This window comes from Lynx rufus, unplaced genomic scaffold (genome assembly GCF_022079265.1).
Source record: "Lynx rufus isolate CCGP_SWC_20201006 ecotype Redwood Valley unplaced genomic scaffold, mLynRuf1.p SCAF_3, whole genome shotgun sequence".
Classification (NCBI taxonomy): Eukaryota; Metazoa; Chordata; class Mammalia; order Carnivora; family Felidae; genus Lynx; species Lynx rufus.
In genome coordinates this window covers 32,188,354-32,215,937 of record NW_025814845.1, presented here as the reverse complement: position 1 = coordinate 32,215,937, position 27,584 = coordinate 32,188,354, and the positions used below count along the sequence as shown (strand labels likewise).

Here is a 27,584-nt window from a genome sequence, read left to right as displayed (position 1 = left end):
ACGATAAAATACTCAAAAACAAAAAGGTTTTCCCTTGCCCCCACCCATTATAGGAATAACCATATTATATTATACAAAGAATTTACTTCCTCAAAGTAGATTCCTATTTCTAGTTTTTCTTTAATCAATGGAATTTAGCAATTTATAAGAGTGGACTGCTGAATATATATTACTAAATTAAGAATAAAGAGATACTGTGACAGTACATACCTCCTTCAGATACTAATGATCCTGCTAAAATACAATATGCCTAGAAAATAAGTATTAAAGCATAAGTTAATATTTCATTAAAGAATCACAATGACTCATGCATAAAATTTATAATGTTTAAAACGGAAACATAAATTGAAATCCTAGCCAGATCAGGATCTTGATGGGAAACAGCTCAAACGAGGACAATGAGATAGATGGTGTATCTTCATAAACGGAAAAAAAAGTTAAAAATCTGATGGCCATCTCATTTTTTAAACTTATCTTCTCTGTAGAATGTGATACCGTGACCTAAGTTAAATTCTTGATATAAAATATGAAAAAATTACTTAATTGGTATGAAAATTTTTCTGAAGTTGAAAATGAACACAAACATTTGAAATCTGGGGTGTGGGTATCAGGATACAGTAAGATCCACATCCATACCCATGTAACTTCTGGATTTTGTTTGGATGCCTAGTACCAATCCTGATTCAGAAAGATAACCAGTTATAAACAGTAATCAATTTGGGGGAGGCGGGTAACACCATCTACCTCGCAGTTCCAGGATACCCTTGAATTAATGAAAGATTTCAAAAAACTTTAATCCAAGGTGTACAGAAACAGTTAACCTAGCAACACAAATTTAAACAATTTTAAATGTACTCCAAACCAAACACATGTAGAATTTTCAACATTTCCTTCTTGGAACCCTAGGCTTCCCTGAAACAGAAGTTTGGAAAATTCTGATTCCAGTCCAACACTCTCATAATTCTACTAAGGAAACTGAGATGTCCCAAGCTATGTGATTTGCTTGAGTACACAAAAATGATACCAGGGTAAAAACTTAAATATGGGTTTTCCAGTTTTAATTCTAGGCTATTCCCACTGAATCCTACTGCCAACCTAAAACATAATTAAAAGAGTAGCTAAACGTCTAAGTAATTTTTTTAATCCTTCTATCTCTTTCCTGAAAGGATTTAAGATACACTTGTCACCCAAAAAAGGGAAACAGTGTGTATCAGCCAGTGATTCCAAAATCTAATAAACATAAACCGGTCTATGGTATGTTAACCATTATATATTAACCAAGAGTCATAGTCTGAAGGAACCTCATTTAGTTACAAAAAGACAGAAAGAAGAGCTTCTAGAAACTTTAAAACTTATACACAATCAAAAATTTAACTAATTTTCACTGACCACTTAGCCTCTATGAAGTAATACCGTACAAATCAGACAAAACGATGTTATCTATAAAGTGGCCAAACCTTTTCAGAATGGAGAAAATATACCTGCTCATTTCAATTATATGGTAAGAAATCAGTCAATAAAAATGGTAGGAAAAGCCTAGTTTAATAGGCTTGTTATTGTGTCGGTACATAGGTGTAATAAGATGTTAAATGAAACTCACTGCAGTTGAGAACAAATTAGGTTATAAGTTCTCCCACATTCCAAAATGAGGTGCTGTACCGTCTCTTCAGGCCAGGACAGAGGATGCCCTAGGCTGGTTCTGCAACTCCTAGCTCCACACCCACTAGCCCGTAAAGAAAAGCTAAGGTTAAGAGCAAAAGTGAAGATTTCTTTGGAGAAAGCTGTTAACTGTTAAGATTGCTCAGAAAGCTGGATGTGCACCCTTACTGTTTAGAGTTTACAGTGAACTATGTCTAATGCACATATAAAAATAAATTTATTGGCAAGTCTACTAACTGATATTGTGTCAACAGAGTAAATAATTATTATGTTTGAAAAAAAATACACCCTCACTGAGAGGGTATTAAAGATGTCTGTTTTAACACACAGAGTCCAAACACGGAATTCTAAGTAGGAGTCTTTAGAAAAGAGATCAGCTGCCCAAAGAGCCTTCTTGAAAACGCAAGGCAACCTCAGCAGAAACAATCTGGAACTACACAAGATGCAGAAGCTGACAGCGGCTGGCACGTGACCAATCTGTTTATCAAGAGAGCTAGAGTCAGAGTGGCCGTGCAGGGTAATCTCCAAGAAGTTTCCATGAGAGAAAAAGGCAGCTTTAAGAATCTACAAAGACCAGAGGAAACCAGTGCAAAATGATGCTGCTGTCAGTAAAGTCTTACTTTTCTGTCCCCTATCCCTACCTTTGATGCTGCCAGAGCAATCTAGGGAGTAGAAGAGAAGGGCAGAAGTCCTAAGTAGGATTATACAGAAGGTGACCATGCTCCCATCCTACCATTAACCCAGTATAGGATTCCTATCTACACGCGTGAAAAAAAAAAAGATCTTTAAATAAAATTCCAACTTACGACTGTGAGGGACTGTATATTTTAATTACTGATAGATTATTCTTGGGACTAAAAATGAATAGAGATGTTCTTGTTCTTTAACAGTAATTGGAGAAATGAATGGAACTGCCCAAGATTTTAACCAAGGAGTCAGTGCTTAATGATTGTACCTAAAGAGATACTCTTGGTTCAACATCACTGAACCATATGGATTTAGAGGTCATGTCTAGTCATGTTCGAAAAAATACAACTACAGATACATAACCAAGTATTATAGTCAAAAAGGTATGTGTTAGTCCCTTTAACATCAATGTGACAAAGCATTCTACTGTACTTAATCGCTATTTCATATTACTTGAAAACTGAGGGGGGGAAAAAAAAGGATTACCCATAGAAGGGATTCCATTGGCTGTGGATTAAGCAATCCCATGATTCCATGATACCAAGATAATCCTGCACCCATCATGAAAATACCAACCCCACTAATGAGTGAAGCAATATAGCGCATATTTGAAAATCCATACCTGAAAAATAAAAAAGATAATATGGTTTACAAGAAATACAAATTGTTTTAAAACATGTTTCATGAGTCAGTGAAAAAGAAAACCAAAACTCACAATATCGAGATGTCACGGCTTTATATTTAAGTAAAATGTAAGTGCCAAACTTAAGTCAGAAAATCAATATATGAAACGAAAAAAACTGGAAGATCTTTGAAAAAATATAAAAACAGAGTTAATATGGTTAAATTCAGGTATTTTCTAATCCCTTTTCCATATAGTCTGTTTTGATTAAGTAGAGGCACTTTTACTATTATGTATCCCAAATACTGATTAAACTAATCTATTTAAAAATGCATTCAGATATTTAATTAAAAGGGTAACATTTAAATTTCCTGGTAATGCAGCCTCTAACTAAATATTATGGTCTTCTGGCACAGCCAATCACTGATTTATACTACCTATAATTTGATGCCGGACACTTGTTGCTGGTTCTGAAGTTCAGTACACAGCAACTAACTACTATCAGCAGGACTACGAGCTTCAGTTTCTGGGTGTGTTCATGATGTTTAAAATTTTTTTTTTCATTTGTTTTTTAAGAATCTTTGGTCTGTATGTGCATTATTTTGTATTACTGTATGTGTTAATAAAATACGGAGTATTAAAAAGTTCAAAAACATATGAGGTAAAGAACCACTCATTAACAAAAATATTTCCTGGGAAATTTACTTCCAAAGTCAAACTCTATGGCACCCTTCTGGCAGATGCAAATTTAAACAATAGGTCTCAATTAAAATTGCTTTTTAATTATTTTTGCAAATATGTAGTAATCTTGCCATAGGGAATTCTCAGTTTAAATTTTTTTTTTTTTCAACGTTTATTTATTTTTGGGACAGAGAGAGACAGAGCATGAACAGGGGAGGGGCAGAGAGAGAGGGAGACACAGAATCGGAAACAGGCTCCAGGCTCTGAGCCATCAGCCCAGAGCCCGACGCGGGGCTCGAACTCACGGACCGCGAGATCGTGACCTGGCTGAAGTCGGCCGCTTAACCGACTGCGCCACCCAGGCGCCCCAAGGGAATTCTCAGTTTATAGATGTGACAATGTTCTACCAGCATGATTTAGAAAAATTTACTTTCTCTGAAATTTACCCCCCAAATTAGGGATACACATATTTATTTAAGTTAATTAAGATCTAAATTAAATGCTATTATTTTCATTTTATGTGTTTTCAAAAATCTTGTAGTTTCTTACTGAAATTTTTAACTATGTAGATCTGCACTGTCCAATATTAGTCATCAGCCACATAAAGCTATTTAAATTTAAATTAATTAAAACTAAATAAAAATTTAAATGTAGTTCTTCAGTTGCACTAGCCACATTTCAAATGCTCAACAGCCACATGTAGCTACAGCTAGGGACTATCATACCGGACAGATACAAAATATTTCTACTACTTAGAATACTCAATACTCTATTGGGCAGTGGTAGATTGTTGAAAAATACCTTAAGAAGAAATCTTCACAACCCCAAATTTTAAAATTTTATCCTGTTTTAAAATTTTTGGTACATAAAACTGGTCAGGAAAATAATTTTTTGACATAGTAAAATATTGTAATAATGTGTAATTAGCAGATTAGAAAGCTAGTTGTTCTTTGTAATAGCTTTATTGACGGTTTTAGGATATTCAAAATATGTCATTATTTATAACAAAACAGTAGCATCTTGCTTTTGAGTAAAAAAAGGCACTTACATAAAGCATATATGTAGACTCCTTTACAGAAATAAAATAGCTTTTTTTTTGCCTTTAAGATAGATCAAATTCTATTACTGAAGCTTGTTAAATGATACATGTGGAATTCAAAGTATTATGTTAGTTATGTTAGTAAAAAGAATTATCAAATAACTGATGTGACTCAAAATAATATATTCTAAAAAGAATACTCATTTTACAAATAAATTTTGAAATGTTAGCAGAAATACAATTTTCAAAATCAAAATATAAGGATTAAAATACATTAAATAGAGATTTAATAAAAGTTATTGGGGTCCCTGGGTGGCTCAGTCAGTTAAGTGTCTGACTTGATTTTAGCCCAGGTCATGATCTCACGGTTCATGAGACTGGGTCCCATGTTGGGCTTTCTACCCCTCCCCTCACACCCAAGCACATACATGTGGCTCTCTCTCTCAAAATAAATAAACTTAAAAAAAATTACCACCAAAATTTTAGATTGAGTGCCTATTAGTCTAAATGTGGAATGTTTCCTTTAACCAAATAAAATAGAACTCTAAGATCAAAATATGTGCTTTGTTATTAATTATCAAATACAAAGAGAACAAGATCTCTATGCTGTTATAAAGCATAAAAGTAATTTAAACTTCATTTTCAAATTAGATCCTGAATTTATTTTGACACAGCAGTGAGTCATGCATTCAGTTGCTTTTATTTCAATGACTTGCTGCCCCCCAAAAAACCAAAATAAAGACAATGTCCTTACGGATGAGTAGGATCTGGTGTTTGAACAGACTTACTGATGCCCACTGCTAGCAAACCCTATGGAGAAGTAAAAAGGGTAAATAATTGTTAGCAAGATGGAGAGAATAGTGCGGAAAAACCAATCTGGAGTGTGCAATCTGACAATGGCAAAGAAACACTTAACATGGACATACACAACAGCCTATCAATTCTGGTTCCCAGTACTTACCTTACAGAAATAAAGATGAACCCAATGGGGTTCAAAACACCATTGCTTATAAGGACGAAAAATGTGAAAGCCAACCTAAAAATCCATCAATAAGGAATGGCAAAATAAATGATGGTATTGCCAAACTGTAAATTACTTCTACAACAGTTTAAAAAATGGAGTGGAGAGACAGCTTTCTGTACTGACATACCATTAGACATACCATTAAAGTGGAAAAAAAAAAAAGTTTAGGAATAGCATATTAAGTACAAAAAAACCTGTGTAATTTTTCTAGACTATATATAATGTAAAGCACGGGAAAAGGTCTAGAAGAACACACATTTAACTGTTGACACCTCGGAGATAGAAGAAGGATTAGGGTAGTCTGTAACATCTGATTTTTCACAGGAAAAGTAACTTGTGTAGCCGTACAAATATAGTAAACATTTTAAACAGTACGCATTGCATATTGACACATACATGTACCAGGAGTTACGTATCAATATACACAGAGCAGTGATTTCTGGGGTGTGGAAGAAGGGAATAAAGATGGAGGACTAGTTACAACTAAGATTTAATTTCTTTAAAAAAACAAAAATGTAAAACACATATAGCAAAAATATGACATGTCTTTAATCCTGGTTATCACCTTTCTCTTTTCCTTCCTTTCTCCCCTGACCTTATCTTTTCTTGCTTTCATTTCTATTTATTTGGTTTTTTTTCTTACATCTTTTGTTAAAAAGAATTATCCACTGGAAACTCCTGATATTAGTATGTTTGCCCTCAGTAAGTCCTTTCTATTCTAATTTGATGTGAATTTAGAAATCTAAAAAAGATTACCTCATTAAAATTATTTACTTAATAAAAATACAAAGCCTCTGAGCGAATACCCTATGTGGTATTATTTGCCTAATCTGGGGTTTTTCCTTTTTTTTTTTTTTTCAGCACAGTATCCAATATCAGATAGATAAAGCTTCAAGATAGCCAAATTCTTCATGGATGAGGTTTCCCTGTCACTTACAAGATACCTAACAGAAACATTCTCTCTAGTAAAATATATAGAGATTACACCACCTTGAAAATGACTAAAACAAATATATACTGAACTTTTAAGTTTTAATACTGGAAATCCTACCCTAAATACACAGAATATTACCAATTTTTTTTCTACTGGATTCCAAAGAAAAAGAGGGTTAAAACTACCTAACACATAGAAGATGACTTTTCAGTGAACCAAACCAAGAAAATGAGAGTAAATTAAGATAGAACATATACTTCTTTAAAACCTATACATTAAAATTAAAATATGAATTCACGTTGTGTGTGTGTGTGTATACATGGTTTAATGTGGTTTAATAATGTTTACAAAACAGCCATTGGGTATTCAATTATTTTTAAAAATCCTTATTATTCAGGTTGGCCATGCAATGAAATGTGGAATATCAAGTTTTTTATAAATTGAATACAGATCATTACTTACCATTATTTATTAGTTTTTTCTACAAAAATAAGATATCATAGACCATCCCTAATCCTGTCCATCCCCACTCCCAGAAGCAGGGTAGCATGAGTTAGGTTTGATATGTGTCCTTTCAGACCTTTTTCTGCACAATTGTATGTGTGTATAACATATAAATAAATATACACAAATATATCAGTTTTGTAAATATGACCTACATCTGTTTGGTTTGCAACATAATGAAATATTAACAGCTAGTGGCTAAGAAGCAATGCTTCCCCTTCCATGATCATCCTTCCCTTTTTGGTTTTCCTTCAGTATCATACTATCATTCAACTGCTTAAATGCCATCTTGGAATATCTTTCTAGTTGTTTGAAGTGTATGACCTCCTTACAAAAGACAGAGCAAGGACTGTCTTCTTCTAAACACTACATTGGGGGCGCCTGGGTGGCGCAGTCGGTTAAGCGTCCGACTTCAGCCAGGTCACGATCTCACGGTCCGTGAGTTCGAGCCCCGCGTCAGGCTCTGGGCTGATGGCTCGGAGCCTGGAGCCTGTTTCCGATTCTGTGTCTCTCTCTCTCTCTCTGCCCCTCCCCCGTTCATGCTCTGTCTCTCTCTGTCCCAAAAATAAATAAACGGTGAAAAAAAAAATAATTAAAAAAAAATAATAATAAACACTACATTGTAAACTAGGTGCTCAATAAATTCATACAATTAATATTAATGATGTATTATATATTATTTAGGAGAAAAGTTTTAAAAAATGAACTGTCAGAGAAATTGTAAACCTAGATACCACCAGAGGTACAGATCTAATTTAAAAGTTAAGGTGTTTTAGTCTCTCAAGGGGTAAAGAAAAAAATATTATAGTTATAAAAATACTATAAAATTTACTCTTTAATAACTGGAATTTTTATCTTTTGACCACCTTCATCCATTTTTGCCCACTGCCGCCCCCCACACCCCCTCCCCCGCCACTCCCCTTACTCCATCTTGGCAACCACCGATTTTTTGGTATCTAGGAGTTTGGGATATTTTTGTTTTACTCCATGTATAAGTGAGATTACACAGTATCTACCTCCAACTTTATTTCCCTTAGCATAATGACCTCAAGGTCCATCCATGTTGTCACAAATGGCAGGATTTTTCTTTTTTTTTTATGGCTGAATATCTGTGTGCATGCATGTGTGGGTGCATGCACAACACATTCACACACACCCACACATTTTATCTTTTCATCTAGCGACGGTGTGGACCCAGGTTGTTTCCATGTCTTGGTTATCGTAAATAATGCTGCACTGAACACGAGGGTGCAGATATCTTTTCCATAGTGTTTTGTTTCCTTGAGGTAAGAATTCCAGAAGTGTGAGGTGATAGCTCACTGTGATGTTGACAGCATTTCCTTGATTAGTAACGTTGAGTACTTGAGTACCTTTCATGTACTTGTTGGCCATTTGTTTGTCTTCTTTGGAAAAATATTCAGATTCTTCCCCATTTTTTGATTGGATAGGTTTTTTTTGCTATTGAGTTGTAGGAGTTCCTTAGAATTTTTAAAAATATTATTATGTCTAAAAAGCTTTCAAAAGAGATATTGAGTTGTATCAGTTCTTTATATATTTTGGATACTAATCCTTTATCAAATATGTCATTTGCAAATATCTTCTCTCATTCAGCTGGTTGCCTTTTAGTTTTGTTGACTGTTTCCTTCACTGTGCAGAAGCTATTTATTTTGATTAGTCCCAGTACTTAAATTTTTGCTTTTATTTCCCTTGCCTTAGGAGACATACCTAGAAAAATGTTGGTATGGTTGATGTCAAAGAAATTATTGCCTATACTCTCTTCTTGATTTTTATGATTTCAGGTCTCACATTTAGGTCTTTAATGCATTTTGAGTTTATTTTTCCATACAGTGTAAAAAAGTACTCCAGTTTCATTCTTTTACACGTAGCTGTCCAGTTTTCCCAGCACCATTTATTGGGAAGAGACTATCTTTTTCTCTTTGGACATTCTTTCCTACTTTGTCAAAGACTGACTGACTATATATAATTGTGGGTTTATTGCCAGGTTTTCTATTCTATTCCGTTGATCAATGCATCTAGTTTTCTGCCAGTTCCATACTGTTTTGATTACTACAGGTTTGTAACACAACTTGAAGTCCAGAATTGCGATACTTCCAGCTTTGCTTTTCTTTTTCAAGACTGCTTTGGCTATTTTTGCAGGGGTCTTTTGTGGGTCCATAAAAATTTTAGGTTTGTTCTAATTCTGTGAAAAATATTGTTGGTACTTTGATAGGGATTGTGTTAAATCTGTAGATTGCTTTGGGTAATATAGACATTTTAACAATATTTGTTCTTCCAATCCATGAGCATGGAATGTCTTTCCATTTCTCTGTGCTATTTTCAATTTCCTTCATCAACATTTTATAGTTTTCAGAATACAGGTCTCTTACTTCTTTGGTTGTTTATTCCTAGGTACTTTATTATTTTTAGCACAACTGTAAATGGGATTATTTTCTTAATTTCTCTTTCTGTTGCTTATTAGTATACAACAATGTAACAGATTCCCGTACACTGATTTTATGTCCTGAGACTTTACTGAATTCACTTATCAGCTTTAGTAGTTTTTTTGGTGTAATCTTCAGGGTTCTTTATAGTATCATGTCATCTGCAAACAGTGGAACTTTTACTTCTTCCTTATTGTTGTCTGACTGCTCTGGATACAACTTCCAATACTATGTTGAATAAAAGTAGTAAGAGTGGGCATGTTTATCTTGTTCCTGACCTTAGGGTCAAAGTTTTCAGTATTTCCCCATTGAGTGTGATGTCCGCTGTGGGTTTTTCATATAACATCTTTATTATGTTGAAGTACGTTTCCTCTAAACCTACTTTGTTGAGGATTTTTATTATGAATGGATGTTGTACTTTGTCAAATGCTTTTTCTGCATCTATTAAAACGATCATATGTTTTTATCCTTTCTCTTATTGATAGACCACATTGATTGATTTCGGAATATTGAACCACCCTGGCAACCCAGGAATAAACCTTACTTAATTGTGGTGAATGATTTTTTTAATGTATTGTTGGACTCAGTATGCTAGTATTCTGTTGACGATTTTTGCATCTATGTTCATCAGAGATTTGGCCCAGACTTCTCTTTTTTGGTGGTGTCCTTACCTGGTTTTGGTATCAGGGTAATGCTGGCCTCATCAATTGGATTTGGAACTTTTCCCTCCTTTTCCATTTTTTGGAGAAATATTTAAGAAGAATAAATGTTTGGTAGAATTCACCTGTGAAGCCATCTGGTCCTGCACTTTTGTTTGCTGGAAGTTTGTTTCTTTGTTTTACTGACTCAATTTCCTTGCTAGGAATAAGTCTGTTCAAATTTTCTATTTATTCCTGCTTGTTTTAGCAGGTTAATTTATCCATGTCTTCTAGGTTGTCTATTTTGTTGGCATATAGTTTTCGAAAATATTCTTATAATTTTTTGTATTTCTGTAGTGTTATTTATCCTTTCTCATTTGTGATTTTGAGTCCTCTTTTTTTCTTGATAAGTCTAAACTAGAGGTTTATCAATTTTGATTTTTTCAAGTAATGAAATCCTGGTTTCATTGACCTGTTTTTTTCAGTTTCTGTATCATTTATTTCTACTCTAATCTTTAATACTTCCTTCCTTCTCTGTTGATTTGGGGTTTTGTTTTGTTTTGTTTCTAGTTCTTTCGGTATAAGTTAGGCTGTTCATCTGAGGTTTTTCTTGCTTTTTAAGGTAGGCTTATATTGCTACAAACTTCCTTTCACAACAGCTTTTGCGGCATCCCAAAGATTTTGTTTTCTATTTTTTTAAAATGTTTATTTATTTTTGAGACAGACAAGTACAAGCAGGGAGGGGCAGAGAGATGGGGAGACACAGAATCTGAAGCAGGTTCCAGACTCTGAGCTGTCAGCACAGAGCCCAACACGGGGCTCGAACTCATGAACTACGAAATCATGACCTGAGCTGAAGTTGGACACTTAACCGACTCAGCCACCCAGGCGCCCCTGTTGTGTTTTCATTTTCATTTGTTTCCATGTAATTTTTAATTTCATCTTTGATTTCTTGGTTGACTCATTCATTGTCTAGTAGCCTGTTATTTAACCTCCATGTATAAGTGAACGTGTTCTCAGATTTTTTCTTGTGGTTGATTTCTAATTTCATAGCATCGTGGTCAAAAAAGATGCATATGACTTCCATCTTTCTGACTTCGTTGAAACTTGTCCTGTGGCCTAATATGTGATCTATTCTAGAGAATGTTCCATGTGTACATGAAAAGAATATGTATTCTGCCGTTTGAGGATGGAATGTTCTGAATATAGCTGTTAAATCCACCCAGCCCAGTGTGTCATTCAAAGCCATTATTTCCTTATTGATTTTCTGTTTGGATGATCTGTCCATTGATGTGAGTGGGCTGTTAAAGCCCTTTTCTATTAATATATTAATACCAATTAATTCTTTCAAGTTTGTTATTAACCTTTTTAGGTGTTTGAGTCCTCTCATATGGATGCATAAATATTTATAATTGTTGTATCTTGTTGGATTGTCCCCTTTATTATTACACAGTGTCCTTGTCTCTTGTTACATACACTCTTAAAAAAAATTTTTTTTTTAATGTTTATTTATTTTTGAGAGAGAGAGAGAGAGAGAGAGAGAGAACATTAGCAGGGGAAGGGCAGAGAGAGGGAGAGAAAGAATCCAAAGCAGGCTCCAGGCTCTGAGCTGTCAGCACAGAGCCCAACGCTGGGCTCAAACCTACAAACTGCGAGATCATGTCCTGAGCTGAAATCAGATGCTTAACGACTGAGCCATCTAGATGCTCTTCCTGTTATACTGTTTAAGTCTATTTTGTCCAATAGAAGTATTGCTATGCTGGATTTCTTTTGACATTCATATGCATGACACATCTTTCTTCACCCCCTCACTTTCAATCTGCAAGTGTCTTTCAGTCTGAAATGGTTTTCTTGTAGGCAGCAGATAGACTGGTTTTGATTTTTAATCCCCTTGTCACCCTCTGTCTTTTGATTGGAGTGTTTAGTCAATTTATATTGAAAGTAATTATTGATAGATATGCATTTATTTGTCATTTTGTTACTGGTTTTGTACTTGTTTCTATAATTTTTCTCTGGTCCTCTCCTCTCTTGCTGTCTTTCACAGTTTGCAGCAGTTAGACTGGGTCTGAGTCAAATTTCTGATTCTTGGTTGTCTGATAATTTTATTAGATGGAACATGATGAATGTTATATTAAGTGTCTGGATTTTGTTGTCTTCTTACAGAGTGTGGGGCTTTGTTGTAGCATGTCATTAAGTTACCTGCAAATCAGCTTGAGCCTTCAGAACTTTTTTAGGGAGGTTCTAAAATAGCTTTTATACCAAAGATCATTTAGCCTTACTAGTATGATATGACCCTTCTATTTGCCTGGGTAATCAATGAGGACTGTATCTCAGATGGTCAGAACTTGAATGTATCTGATCGCTGTGTAAGCTCTACTCTAGGAATTAGCCTAATGTTCCCTGGTGTTTCTTTGCCCAGACTCATGTAAAGATTTACCCTACACCCTTTGCTTAATATTCAGCAAAGACACAACTCAAGAAGAAAGAAAGAAAGAAAGAAAGAAAGAAAGAAAGAAAGAAAGAAAGAAAGAAAGAAAAGAAGGAAGGAAAGAAGGAAGGAAAGAAGGAAGGAAGGAAGGAAGGAAGGAAAGAAAAGAAAGAAAGAAAGAAAGAAAGAAAGAAAAGAAAAGAAGGAAGGAAAGAAGGAAGGAAAGAAGGAAGGAAGGAAGGAAGGAAGGAAGGAAGGAAGGAAGGAAGGAAGGAAGGAAAGAAAGAAAGAAAGAAAGAAAGAAAGAAAGAAAGAAAGAACGAGCGAGCCTGTATGTAGACATCTGCTACTTTTTATCTGCACAGTTCCCTCCTCTGTGGAACTCTGCCTTGTAATTTCTAGCTACCTCAGCCTCAGTGAACTCTAGTTTCTGCCTTCTCAACCCAATGAGACTATTATCTCCCACCTTCCTCCCACTATTCCAAATGTGTCTTCAAGCAAAAAAATGAGAGAGATCATACAGCTCAACTTATTTGCTTCCCTTCTCTCAGGGATCATCCTATTGCAGTCCTTTGTCCAAAGTTTGAAAACACTGTTTCATAAATTTGGTCCAGAGTTTTAGTTGTTTACAGCAAAAGACGAAGTCCAGTCCCCATTAGTCCCTCATGACTGGAAGCTGAAGTTCCTTATGAAATGTTTTACCAACTGGAATTTTTTACTCAAATTATACTAGCTATTATTCCAGGTCTGTCCACAGATAATCTACCAGTCTTTTAAACCCCTGAATATACTGCAGACTAGGGACACTTCAGGGGTGGCCGGGTGGCTCAGCTGGTTAAGCATCCGAGTTTGGCTCAGGTCATCATCTCACACAGTTCATGGGTTTGAGCCCCGCGTCGGGCTCTGTGCTGACAGCTTGGAGCCTGAAGCCTGCTTCAGATTGTGTCTCCCTCTCTCTCTGCCCCTCCCCTGCTTGCACTCTGTCTCTCTCTCAAAAAAATAAATAAAAATTTAAAAATAAAAAAAATGTATTTTTTGAATCCTAGAGAAAAAAATGATCTTCAATTTTTTAAATAACAACTAATACTGAAACTAATACTCTGTACATACCCTCTTGCCCTATGTACCAATATTTTTATATTTCAGTATTTTTATGTTCAGATAGGCGTTCAACATTAGATACTATGTTATGTATCTCTCCCCATTCTCTCCCCCAACTCCATACCACAACTGAGTGGAAAAATATTTTAAAGATAGTAGCTATTAAGTGTCTCATGAGTCTAAAATTTAATTCAAGGGAAAGATTGCTAGTACTAATAGTAAATGTCTTCTTTCCTTGCTTTTACAAAGGGTGTTAATTCATTTGACAGTGATGAGTTCTCAGGTTCAATTTTTAACTCAGATCGCTCTCCTTGCTCTCTACCATTTTATTATTACTTTTAACTTTGTCTAAAATATTGTTATTATACCTGTGTCTCTTACCATAAATTCTCCCAAATCTGTTCCTACAAAACAGGAGTATAAACAAATAAATGCTAACAAGGTATTCTCTTAATACACCACATTCTTTAAAATGTGAAAAGCAACATAAGTAGAAATGTTTACGATGTTCTTAAAAAAGACTTAGGTTTGTAGTAGTCAAAATCCTGCAAGTCGAAGGGGATTTAAAAAGGTATTCTAATTTTATAAAAATCTTTCTTCATTTACAAAGTCAAAGAAAGGAATTTAAAATACCAGTCTAATGTAAAATGGTTTTAATTCATCAATCACATGTGAATCTTTTATATCTTTATTCAAAAAACTTAAATCGGCTCTTATAGTCATAAGAACTCATATTCAGAGACCAAATTTCTACCTAATGAAAGCTCTTGTAAGAAGCTCTTGTACAAAAGCCTCTGCTCAAACACTTAGTGACCGATAATCTTATACGTCATACTCCATTGTTGTAAGTTCTTAAAGCAGAACAACCTGCTTTAAAATACTGTGACCATTTTTCTATGTATTCATCGTTCAAAAGTAAAACAATTTTCATTTTATTCCTCATGCCAACTACAGGAATCATTCTATTTTTAAATAAGTCAGCTTTTAGACAAAAGGCTTAAAAATTACTTTAAAACTAGTAAGGAAAAAGCTTTTACCCCTCACCTGATTACAAGTATCAGATAAAGAATGTATAGCTTCAGAGAACATACTTGCGGAACCCGTATAAATCCAGGCAAGAAATTTAAAGAAGCAATTTAATCCATTGCTAGAAGAGAAAGACAAAACAATTTAGCATAGGTTTTGACACAAATTTCCACCAAAAACTTATGTAATTGACTATATATACCTCTATACTAGATTCTGTTCAAAGTAAATTAAAAAGAATCTCTAGTCTTCAAAGAACTTCTTGTATTTTAGGTAACAAGAGTGCAAATTTGAAAAACACAGGTTACGGTATCATTACTCAAATGAAGAAACATGATACGTGTAAAACAAATTACTTAAGTGTATTTTGAGAACGGATGAGAGTGTTTTATATTTTGACAAAATAAAGTTACAAAGGAAATTAAGTGTCTTCGGCGGGTTAAAGAGGATATGCACTTGATATTGTCTAGCAGACCAGTGTCAAAACCAAGACTTTGATGAAAGTCTGTTTTATCAAGCAGGCAGATGCCAGAGATGAAGACGAATCTAAACCAAGCAGTCTCAAGGTCATACCAGAAGATAACAGATGCTAAAAATAAACATGGTTAGCTCTGAGGAAGCTGGCTGGTCAGATTCCAACAATAATGACTGGGACGGCTTATCTTGGGCACTATACTAGTCACTATGTTTCATTATAACGCTATTATTATATAAATATTAACATCTTCATTCTATAAATGACAAACTATAGGTCCCCCTCCAGCTACCCTTTCCCCTCTTCCACTTCAGATAATTTCTTAAAAGAGTTATATGTGCTATTGCTGTCTCAGTTTTCTATACTTTGTATTAAATCTTCAAGCCATTTAAAGATGGCTTATGTCTCGGATACCTCATTAGATTATTCTTATCAACACCACAACTGTTTCTTGTTATTAAATCCCTGAAAACATTTTAGTATTTTCCTTAATCTCACAGAAGCGTATGGCACTATTTTCTTAAAATGCTGTCTTCCCTTGGCTTCCATGGTATGCTGGTTTCTTCCTAGTTCCTGGTTTGCTTTCCTTTCTCTTCCTCAGTCTCCTCTGCAGGCTCTTTTCCTCCACCCATTTCACAGATGTTAGCATTCTTCAAGGTTTCCTCCTAAGAGGTTTTTCTTCCATATCTCCAAGTGATCTTAACTACTCTTGTGGCATTAATTATTATTTCTATATTAACTCTCTAAATCCCTAATCCAGCTCTCCTCTGTGACCTTCAGGCCAATATATATTAACAATAATTATTAAATACCTATTAGGTACCAGGTATTATGCTAAGCAGTTTATATACATTACATACATTCTTCCGAGGAAGAAAGACTTCATTGCTAACCCTGCTTTACTAATGAAAAGAATTAATGCTACTGCACTTAGTGCATCACCATCTCTTCTCTATATTATTGTAAATGACTTCCTCCAGTCCAGCTCCTCTCCAATCCTTAAAGATGAGAATTATGTATTGTATCTTTGAATTTCAAGACCCTACCACAATTCCTGAGATGCCATATATATATATATATATATATATATATATATATATACATGTATATGTATATATACATGTTATTTTATTAGAAATAAAATAACAAATGAAGTATGGAATTAAACTTTTTAAACATCCTAAGATAGATTAATCAGCAAAAGAAAGAAAAATAACAATAGGAATCAATTAGACAGAAAGAAAAAGAAGAGGCACAAATATCAATTATGTTCTTCTGAGGTAAGTGAAAAAACAAGAGTGCAGATATTCTTCTGTAGTTACAACCCATGCTGGTTTAGTTATTCAAAAAATGATCTTGGCAAATTCACCATTTTTTCTTCCAGAGACACAGAGAGTGAGTGAGCGAGCACGAGAAGGGGAGAGGGGCAGGAGAAAGAGAATCTCAAGCAGGCTCCAAGCTCAGTACAGAGCTGACTCAGGGTTGATCTCACAACCCTGAGATCATGACCTGAGCTGAAATCAAAAGTCCCATGTTCAACTAACTGAGCCACCCCAGGTGCACATAATTCACCTTTATAAAAAAAAAAAAAAATTCTATCAACCCCAATGAAAATAAGAGAATTTTCAATGTTTTTATTTATTTTTGAGAGACAGAGAAAACACATGCAGAAGCAGGAGAGGGGCAGAGAGAGAGGGAGACAAAGGATCCGAAGTGGGCTCTACTCTGACATTAGACAGCCCGATGCAGAGCTCAAACTCATAAACTGTGAGATCATGACCTGAGCTAAAGTTGGAGGATTAACCGACTGAGCCACCCAGGAGCCCCCAAAATAAGAGGATTTTCAGAGAGCAACTGTTCTTAGATCTTAACGACACCAAAAATAGACACAGTACAAGCACAGGTATCTATGTGGACTCTTCCTTCATCACTTTACTGACAATAATTAACAAAGACTCATTCGACTTCCTTCTAGAACAATATAAACTTTTGGGATGCTTGGGTGGCTCAGTCGGTTAAGCATCGGACTCTTGGTTTTGGCTCAGGTCATGATCTCACGGTTTGTGAATTTGAGCCCCACATCGGGCTCTGAGCTGATAGCATGGAGCCTGCTTGGGATTCTGTCTCCCTCTCTCTTGGCCCCTCTCCAGCTCTCTCTCTGTCTCTCAAAATAAATAAACTTAAAAAACAAAAGTATTAAAATGATATAAGCTTCTAACTATCTAGATATTAAGTAATAAATGTTTACATTCATGGATATACACATTAAAAATAACATGTTTCTATTTCAAATGGCTTATTTTTCAGTACTTACATGCAAATGGCAACCATCACCACTTTTCCTGGCCCTTTAAAAAAAACTGATGTCGTTCTGGACCGTGGCTATAAAAAAGAACCAAACAAATAAATCTCTAAAATTTCCCAGGGAAGCAGTTTAATGCTTTTAAGTGACTCTAAGACACCCGAAAAACATCTCTTCTTTCAAAACCTCTAAACAACTAGATTTATTTATTTATTTACTTATTTACTTATTTACTTATTTACTTATTTATTTATCTCCAGAATTTCCTCTTCGAAAAGTGAGAAGATGGAAATTGAGAATGCCTATGGTCTTTTTCCAAAACAATAAATGTTTATTTTGCTTCCTTGTAAGTAATTTCCTATCGCCAGAAAAGATCTGAGTTGGTTACACAGAAACTAGGGATAAAGTGATAAAAATGTACTGAACTACAACTGATACACTCTAAAATTTTCCCATTTCTTGAGCAACTCCTTAACTTTTAAACAAGGAACAGCCAAAGCCAAGTTTCCTTCTCTAATTTAACTCCTTACTGCTCTCTAAACACCAAAGACCTCGAGTGATAATAAGTTTAATTCCTAAACACACCAAAACAAAAGAAATAAACCAAGTAAAGAAAAATATCTTTCTTGAGTTAAATGTAGTTTTACTCTTCCTTCAATGTATGCTTTCTGCATTTTTTCTCCTGCTCTTTCCTCTCCCTGGAATGTTATCATCATCTTCCAACACAATCTGTCCAGGTTTTACTCATCCTCTTCCATGTTACGCCAGGTGGCACTTTTCTACATAAAGCCTTCCTTGGTCAGTCACAGAGAATAAATATTCATTCTGCTGCACATTTATTATTAAAATTCAATTCAATTTAATTTCTATTAAAGTACTGCATATATTCCGCCTTATGGCATTTATTCAAGAAATTTTCATCGTGCAACTACTACATGCCTCGCACAATTCTGGGACCTGACAGTAAACAAAACAAGAGTCCCTGCTTTCACTGATCTCCCAGTCCAGTCCAGAAAGATAGAGAATAAATCCATAAACAAGTATATACCAGAAAATAATGAATAAAATAAGGAAGATAAAACAGAATGGAGAGGAACACGTATGGGAGGGGGAGGGTATATGTGGGAAGATTTATTTTAACTAGAGTAGGAAAGAGGTTCAAGGATGATAAGGAAGCAACCATGAAAAAATCTGGAAGAACAGTTTCAGACAGAGTATACAGCATATTTAAAGGCTGGAAGAGAAGCACAAAATAAGGTTGGTGTGGCTAAGAACATAGAGAGCAAGGAAAATGGTAGGGGTTGAGGACAGAGAAGGAAGCAGGGGCCATATCCCATCGGATTTTGGAGAATATGGTAAGGAGTATAAATTTTATTCTAATGGCAAAAAGAAGGCACCGTATGATTTTATACAGATACTTGACATAGTCTAATTTATGTTTTACAAAGACAGAGTTTATAATGTAGAGACTAAATTATGGAGACAAAAGCATAGTGGAGAGAACAATCAGGAGGATACTCCAGGTAAAAGATAGTGATAGTTTAGACTAAGGTTTCAATAAGAGACATGGGGAGAAGCAGTTATACTAGGTATCTATTTTGAAGAAAATGCCAGTCAGATCTACTGATGGGATTTAAGTATAAAAGGGTCTATAATAAATGTCTAACATTTGGAGATTGAGTAAAAAAGCAGTTTTGTTGCAGAAGAGATAAAGAGGAGGTATTCATGAAATTAGAAGGAAAACCAGGTGAAAGGCTGTCTTGGGCTCCTAGAAAACAAGGTGTTCCAAGGGAACAGAATACTGCTGGTGGTGGTAGGCACTTGAATACTTCTTCCTCTGATTTCCATGAGGACAGATACTCGCACCCCCGCTGATACTGTGGCCTCTTGCATTTAGCCAGCCTGTCCCCCCTCCCCAGTGGCCCTCTGGAGGTTGACTAAGTTTAGTGAGGTAAGTTTGGGAGAGAATGCTGGGCATGCTTATTAACTCCCTCCTTTATTTTGGGATGTGGTACACATTCTCTTCTGTTCTTTCATGGCTACGTATCTGGGCAAGATGGGTAGAACCGTCTACAATTTACTACCCAGTAAATTGTCTACATAAGTCTAAATAAGTCTAAATAAGAAGAGTCTCTAAGATCTCATACGCTGGCTCAGAACTCTGAGAAATAGCTGAGGAAAACAAAAGAGTAAAATTTTAGGTTGTTACTGGGATCATGCCACGTGAGAGTCAGTTCTTGGTAAGTCACCACAGCTTATGGCAGTTTTGTCCCCTAGCAGCAGACTACAATGGTTTTGCAATTAGAAACAGCCCTCACTGAATGTGCTGGTTTTGAATAAGTAGAAACAGTCCTCACTGAAGGTGCAGGTCCTGTAAGACAGGGTGCTGCAGCTTAAATGTGAATTCTATAGAGGCACCTTGGCTTGGTATTGCCATTTCAGGCATGAGGGGAGAAAAATGTCTTTTTTAATTTGTTCATACTCTTACAGTGTTTTGCAGTCAGGTCTGCAGACCAGGATTTTACACAGCACCTCCTAAGTTTCCTATGGACCACAGAACACAAGAGGGAGCTTCTAGATTTAAAGTGTTAGGGTCAGGCCTTGACAATGTGCAATTAGATGCCCCAAATTTTGTTTTGAACTGCCTGCAGGACTAAGATAAGGAACTAGGCAGGGAGAAACTTTATTCGCATGACTTCAACTTGAACTTAGATATGCAAACTATAAATTCTGACCATGGCTCTAGATTTCCGAGTTCTATCACTTACTGATAAATAGAAACCACAGTATGTCTGTCTTATCACAATGAGAATGTGCTGCACGCATCCTTTGGCTGAAGAGAGAGAGAAAAAAAAACCCTCCATGAAATTATTTTAGGAATAGTAAAACTGTATAGAAATAAATGCAAAGATGCTGCTTAAGATGGTGGAAGATGAGAAATATTTCTTTAGAAGAAAGGTTTAAGGACTTTGGGGATAAATAAGATAAAGAAAGAAAATGATATCTTTAAAATCAGAACAGAATATTAAAGAACAACAGATTCACTGAGCTCAAACCGTTCTGATAAAAAAGACTGTAGAAAAGATGATTATGTGTTAGTTGTCACTACATCAGAAATAGTGACGAAGTCCAAGGAAAAGCAAGAGATCCACAAGGAGCCAAGATTCACAAGCCACTTGGGAAGTATCCTGTTAAAGTTACCAATAAATTCCATAATGAAAGGAATGGGAGAACCATCTCTAGAAATCAGAATGGCCACCATGCTGGGAACTACTGAAACTGGAAGATGGGTACATCAAATATCTATTTTTTTTTCTACTTTTGCATATATTTGAAATTTTTCATTACAAACAATTTTTTTAAAAATATTGGAACAGAACCAAAATTCGGCAATATTTCAAAAAAAGACTACCAACAAAATCAGCAAAAAATACTCAAAGCACTACTGATGTATTTCAGGGTTATAACTGCAAGAGGAGATAAAGGTACTTCTGATGCTCTAAAGGACTCTAAGAAGAAATTCACAGAATTAGAATTCTAAGGAAAGGCACAAGAAAGTAGAAACATATTAAAGGAACAATGAGAGGGGCACCTGGGTAGCTCAGATGGTTAAGCGTCTGACTCTTGGTTTTGGCTCAGTCATCATCTCACAGATTTGTGAGTTCAAGCCCTACGTCGAGCTCCATGCTGACAGCACAGAACCCGCCAGGGATTCTCTCTCTTTCCCTTCTCTCCACCTCTCCCCAGCTTGTGCTCTCTCTCTCTCTCTCTCCAAATAAATAAAACTTTTTTTTTAATGTTTATTTTTGAGAGAGACAGAGACATAGCAAGAGCAGGCGAGGGGCAGAGACAGACATAGACACAGAATCTGACGCAGGCTCCAGGCTCTGAGCGGTCAGCACAGAGCCCAATATGGGGCTCAAACTCACGAGCCTTGAGATCACGACCTTAACCAACTGAGCTACCAAGGCGTCCCTAAATAAGACTTTTAGATAGATAGATAGATAGATAGATAGATAAAAACTTTTAAAAAAATAAAGGGATAACGACAAATTAGATATCAGATAAATAGTGTTCTGAGGAGAGAATGCTTTTGGCAGACTCAGAAGATAGTAAGTTCATATATATCAATCACTACTGGAATTTCCTAAGACAAAGAAAAATACCATAGAAAAACAAGTGTCTTGATCTGGGAAGAAAAAAAAACAAATAAAAGTAAAGAAGGTATTTAATTCCAGCAAATAGGACTAGCCCCATATATTTCGGGGAAGGAAAGCAGCCATCTTCAGTAGGAGAGTGAATGTTCCTTACAGGAATATGGAACAGTAAAGGGAAATTAAATACTAAGGTGTTATCCTATTACTACAAAAAGGGGTGTAACAGAAAGAAATTCTATTCAAATCCTGGAACATTTCAGGGTTGATGACTATTAATCCTCAAAGGCCTCTAGTGACACAGATTTCAGAAGTCAATAGCTACTATTCAAAAATCTGGTGACAATGACCCTCCATGTAAAACAGATACAACAGTAGGAACAGACCTTCCCAGGGAGCAGGTCTCACCAGCCTCACAGGAATGGGCAGTGGCAGCAGCTACCACAGCACGGAAGTGAAAAGCCTGGCTCATAAGACATACAAAGGCTCTATCTATCACTGGGATGCCAGAAGCAAAAAACTCAAAGGGGAAATGGAAATTAAAGAGTTTTGAATATAATGAATGGAAAAGAAAAGAATATCAAGTAAAATATGACTAGAGTCCTCATCACTGCCAACTTAAATTCTACCAAAAGGGAGCAATGTCTCAAATGTAACTCAGAAGAAAGGAGACAATTTACATGGCGGGTCTTTTCTCCAGATAGGACACTGACTTCTTCACGGGAGATACCTCCCATTTAGGTTTAAATGCAAAGCTGACTCTGGACATGACTACCTGGTATTTCGGAGGTTGTGGGGACTTTGCTAAGAGCCATTTCAGTGGAGTGGTGGGAATCAAAGCCCAAATGAAGAGAATTCAGAAGAGAGTAAGAGGTAGGATAATAAAGGTAAACTTTCTATACTGGTCCCAATAGTAATCCTTCTAGTAGGAAGTATTCTGGCACACAAGTAGGTAAGTCAGTAAATCTGGTGATGGAAAGTGAGGTACTTTTATCCGATTACATCTATTTTTTTTTTAATTTTTTAAAATGTTTTTATTTATTTTTGAGACAGAGAGAGACAGAGCATGAACGGGGGAGGGGCAGAGAGGGGGGAGACACAGAATCGGAAGCAGGCTCCAGGCTCTGAGCTGTCAGCACAGAGCCAGACGCGGGGCTCGAACTCACAGACCGTGAGATCATGACCTGAGCTGAAGTCGGACGCTCAACCGACTGAGCCATCCAGGCGCCCCACATCTATTTTTTTCAATGAAATATGAAGCAAGGTCATCAGCTGAAGAGTAAGGCTATAGGAAGTGTGGGAAGAGAGGAAAAGTATGGAATAGCTATCTCACAGAGTAAAGAGAATGAATGTCCTCTGCAAGTTTAGTAAGACTGTCAACATTGTATCCACTGATCTTATTTTTATTAATTAAAAAAAATTTTTTTAACATTTATTTTTGAGACAGAGAGAGAGCATGAACAGGGGAGGGTCAGAGAAAGAGGGAGACACAGAATCTGAAACAGGCTCCAGGCTCTGAGCTGTCAGCACAGAGCCCGACGCGGGGCTCAAACCCATGGACCGCAAGATCGTGACCTGAGCCGAAGTCGGACGCTTAACTGACTGAGCCACCAAGGCGCCCCCACTGATTTTATATATACATATAATAAGAAAGTACAATCAGTGGCTGTGAAATGTTCTCCTCCAAGGGCTGAACATTTTGGGTACAAGCAGAGAAGTGGCAGTTTGAATATTTAATCAGGGTTAGGAGTAGGAGACAGGATAAAGAAAATTAAAGGTGTACGTGAGAGTTTAAACTTTGCTAAAAACCTAAGAAAACAGTCTTCTCTGTCACCTACGATCTATACACTTATGGTTTATAACACTACTATGAATTCAAAAAGAACATATGTCCCAAGTTTTTAAATTTTTTTTAATGTTTATTTTTGATAGAGAGCACGTGAGAGAGGGGGAGGGGCATAGAGACAGAGGGAGACACAGAATCTGAGGCAGGCTCCACGCTTTGAGCTGTCAGCACAGAACCCGCAGCAGGACTTGAACTCATAAACCTGAGATAATGACTGGAGCCAATGTCAGACACTTAACTGACTGAGCCACCTAGGCGCCCCCCTCCCAGTTTTTTTTTATTTTAAGAAAACCACACAGAAGCAAACAGACTATTTCAGTAAGTTACAATGTGCTCAGGAAAATCTTGAATTATGATCAGATATGCTAGATTTTCACAAAAGACTGACACTAACACTTCACCGTGCAAAATATATACACATAATAGCAGAAAGATAACCTTACCTTAGTGTTTCCCAGGAAGTCTCTATATTCTCTTAATATTTTTTGGTTTCTAAATAGCCCTTTAAAAGAAAAGAATCATAAAATACATTTAGCTCATACATATTCTTATCAGTCATATTTTAGGTTAACACAATTATTCTCTTTAAGACTATGTTAAATATATTCCACAGGCTAGCGGCCAAATACAAAATGGGCAGAGGACTCTTCTTTCTCCAAAGAAGATATACAAATGGCCAACAAGCACATTAAATGGCCAACATATCACACTAATTATCAGAAAAATGCAAATTAAGACCACAATGAGGTATCACCTCACAGCCATCAGAATGGCCATTATCCAAAAGCAAAATGAAACAAAGCCCAGAAAACAAGTGTTGGCGAGGATATGGAGAAACTGAAAACCTTGTGCATGCTGGTGGGACTGTAATATGGTGTAACCACCATGGAAAACAATATGGAGGGTTCCTCAAAAATATTAAAAACTACCATATGATCTAGCAATCCCACTTCTGGGTATACACCCAAAAAATAAATAAAAAAGCAGGTCTCAAAGAGATATTTACATATCCATATTCAGAGCATCACTATTCAGAATAGCCAAGAAGTGAAAGCAACCAAAATGTCAATGGACAGATGAATGGATAAACAAAAGGTGGCATATACATACAATGAAATATTATTCATACTTAAAAAGGAAGGACATCCTGTCACATGGACAGACACTGAGGACAGTATGCTAAGTGAAATAACTCAGTCAAAAATACAAATATTGTATGATTCTATTTACCTGAGATATCTACAGTAGTCAAATTCATAGAACCACAAAGTAGAATAGTGGTTACCAAGGGCTACAGGTACGAAGAAAGGGCCATTGCTTAACAGGTATAGTTCCAGTTTTACATGATGAAAAAGTTCGGGAATTATTTCTAGAGATTTGTTTCAGAACAATGCAAAGATACTTAACACTCTGTTAAAATGATAAATTTGGTTGTGTTTTTTGTGGGAAGAAATCTGGCTTTACAATGAGAGAAAAGCACTTTGATATTAAGATTCTGTTCTCAATATTACCTAAAAATATGAGTTACTTAAGCTTGATAGAAGAACCAGTTCCTCATTTCTTAGCCCAACGTTTAAAAATACAACAAGAACAAACTTCTATTACTATCTTTTCTCAAATTGTGAACTTTATATATTTCCTTTAATGTATGTACAAGCTACTTGTGGTATCATTATTTTAATAGCAAAAGACTAGAAATGACCTATGGGGAAATAACTGAATAAACTATGGTATACCCCCCAAAATGGGAGTATTATAAAAGGAATGAAAAAAATGTCTCTATTTACTACTATAGAATGGTCCTTAGGACATAGTGCCAAACAAAAAAGCCAAGAATAGAAAATATACCTTATTTAGCAAAAGGGGTCTGAGGGGGTAATACCAGTGTATATGCTATTTCTATTTCTCTTTTAATAGTATTGTACTATTTGTGTTTTGGAACTTTTTTTAAAGTTCATCTATTTATTTTGAGGGAGAGAGTGTATATGAGAGGCAGAGAGAGAGAGGAGAGAGAGAGAGAGAGAGAGAGAGAGAGAGAGAGAGAGAGAGAGAGAATTCCAAGCAGGCTCCACGGGGCTCAATCTCATAAACCGAGATCACGCATGTCCTGAACCAAAATCAAGAGTTGGACACTTGGGGTGCCTGGATGGCTCAGTTGGTTGAGCATCCGACTTCAGCTCAGGTCACGATCTCATAGTTCGTGAGTTCGAGCCCTGTGTCGGCCTCTGTGCTGACAGCTCAGGGCCTGGAGCCTGCTTCAGATTCTGTGTCTCCCTCTCTTTCTGCTCCTCCCCTGCTCACACTCTGTCTCTCTCTCAAAAATAAATAAAGATTAAAAAAAAATTTAAAAAAAGAGTTGGACACTTAACCGACTGAGGCACTCAGGCGCCCCTATATGCTATTTCATAATATATTTTTTAATGGAATAAATAACCTCAAAACTAATTTTCTAAATGGTTACTGATACAAGAGGGAGAATAGGGTGGAGAGGATAGGAGTGGAAGCTAAATTTCTCTGAAGTATTTTTATCTGGTAGATGTGATTCTAGATAATCATGTAAATGTTTTACAAAATTATAAAATAAAAATAAATCAAAATTATTTCTAAAAATCATAAGCAAAATGAAACAAATGAACCAAATTTTACACCTATTTTGTGGTTTATCCATACAGACAGAAATTTCAAGTGAATTTAAAACACAGAAATATAACTATATATCCCTAGTGGGATATATACTAAAGACCAAAAAAAAAAAAAAAAAAGTAAATCTTAAATCATCCTGATGGCAATAATACTGGTATTATTATCAGAAACTACACTATATTCTTTCTATATGTGTAAACAAAAAATGTAATTAATTATATCAATGGACTAAAAAATAAAATTTTCAGTGTAAGAAAAGAGATACAAAACACAACAAAGAAAAAGAAACATTCAGTTTTTCAAAACAGCCTATATATCTTCTCTCTTAAGGAAAAAAAAAAAAGCATTTCCTACCTCTGTCCATGGAAAGACCTTAAACATATGACAACCTACTACAAATGAATATCCCTGATGCCCAAAGTAGACTCTCTCAATTTTATTTCCTACTAGAAAGAAATGTAGTTCCTTCCAGAGATGCGTAATGCCCAGTCCGGGGCAGGAAATATAGAAGATAAACCTGAAACATCTTACTGTACCTAAAAGCAAGGAGGCTACAACACTAGGGTTATGACAAAAGGACTTTGGAACCAACTTGAGGTGCTTCCACTGGCCAAAAATGGGACAATTTGAGCACCACTACTTTGCCCTACTTGGTTTTTCCTTCCTTGCATATCTTCCTTCAGCTGGTTTCACTTCTCCTTGATCTCCTTCCTATCTCACCGCTCCCCCTCTTTATACTGAACTCCCATACTCTCAAGAAGCTCTCTCTATCCCTTTTCTATCTATATTACTGACCGTATTTCCATTTAGAAATTTCACCAACTCATCAGGGGAAGGTAATATTGTCACCTTTAAGCTTTGGTCCTGTACAGAATTTAGAAATACAGTTGAAGAATTCAGATTCTCCTAAATAAAGCCTGTCAAAGAAAAGTAAGTGTGTATTTTTCTCAGATACTAGCACCTCTATCTATATTTTAATCCTGCCACATTCTATCAGTTCCCCAAAGTAATAGAACAGATCTGTAACTGCAGTGCCAGCATCTAATTCCCCAATGCAATCTGCCCTACTGGAACGACATTTGATCATATCCAGTATTAGCATCTGTATTACTGAAAAGATACCCAATGGAAGTCTTTGAATAGTGATACCAAAATTCTGAGGTTCCCTGATCCCAGTATGTATTTGTTTTACTGAAATATTTCACCCCTGTGGATTTAGGTGCAGCTCTCTTTAGCATATCTGTGAATATACAGTCAACAAATGTTTGCTTCTTCTAATAGGCAAAAACTGCACAGATCCTAGGATTCACTGATTCTCCTTATTACTTTTCAAAATGCTGAACTATGATTTAAAGGACTTGGATTGTGCAAAACAATCTA

General features: G+C 35.8%; 1 protein-coding gene across 1 annotated transcript in view; it reads right to left on the bottom strand.

Annotated features, from left to right (window-relative positions):
- Positions 1-27,584, bottom strand: part of SLC30A9 (solute carrier family 30 member 9) — an 86,364-nt gene that overhangs the window by 17,407 nt on the left and 41,373 nt on the right. The window contains exons 7-12 of the mRNA XM_047091242.1: positions 24,005-24,063; positions 17,574-17,641; positions 14,803-14,905; positions 5,443-5,498; positions 2,833-2,968; positions 211-250 (exon numbers count right to left, since the gene is read on the bottom strand). Coding sequence (XP_046947198.1) covers positions 211-250; positions 2,833-2,968; positions 5,443-5,498; positions 14,803-14,905; positions 17,574-17,641; positions 24,005-24,063 — 462 coding nt within the window. The remainder of the gene's footprint in view (positions 1-210; positions 251-2,832; positions 2,969-5,442; positions 5,499-14,802; positions 14,906-17,573; positions 17,642-24,004; positions 24,064-27,584) is intronic.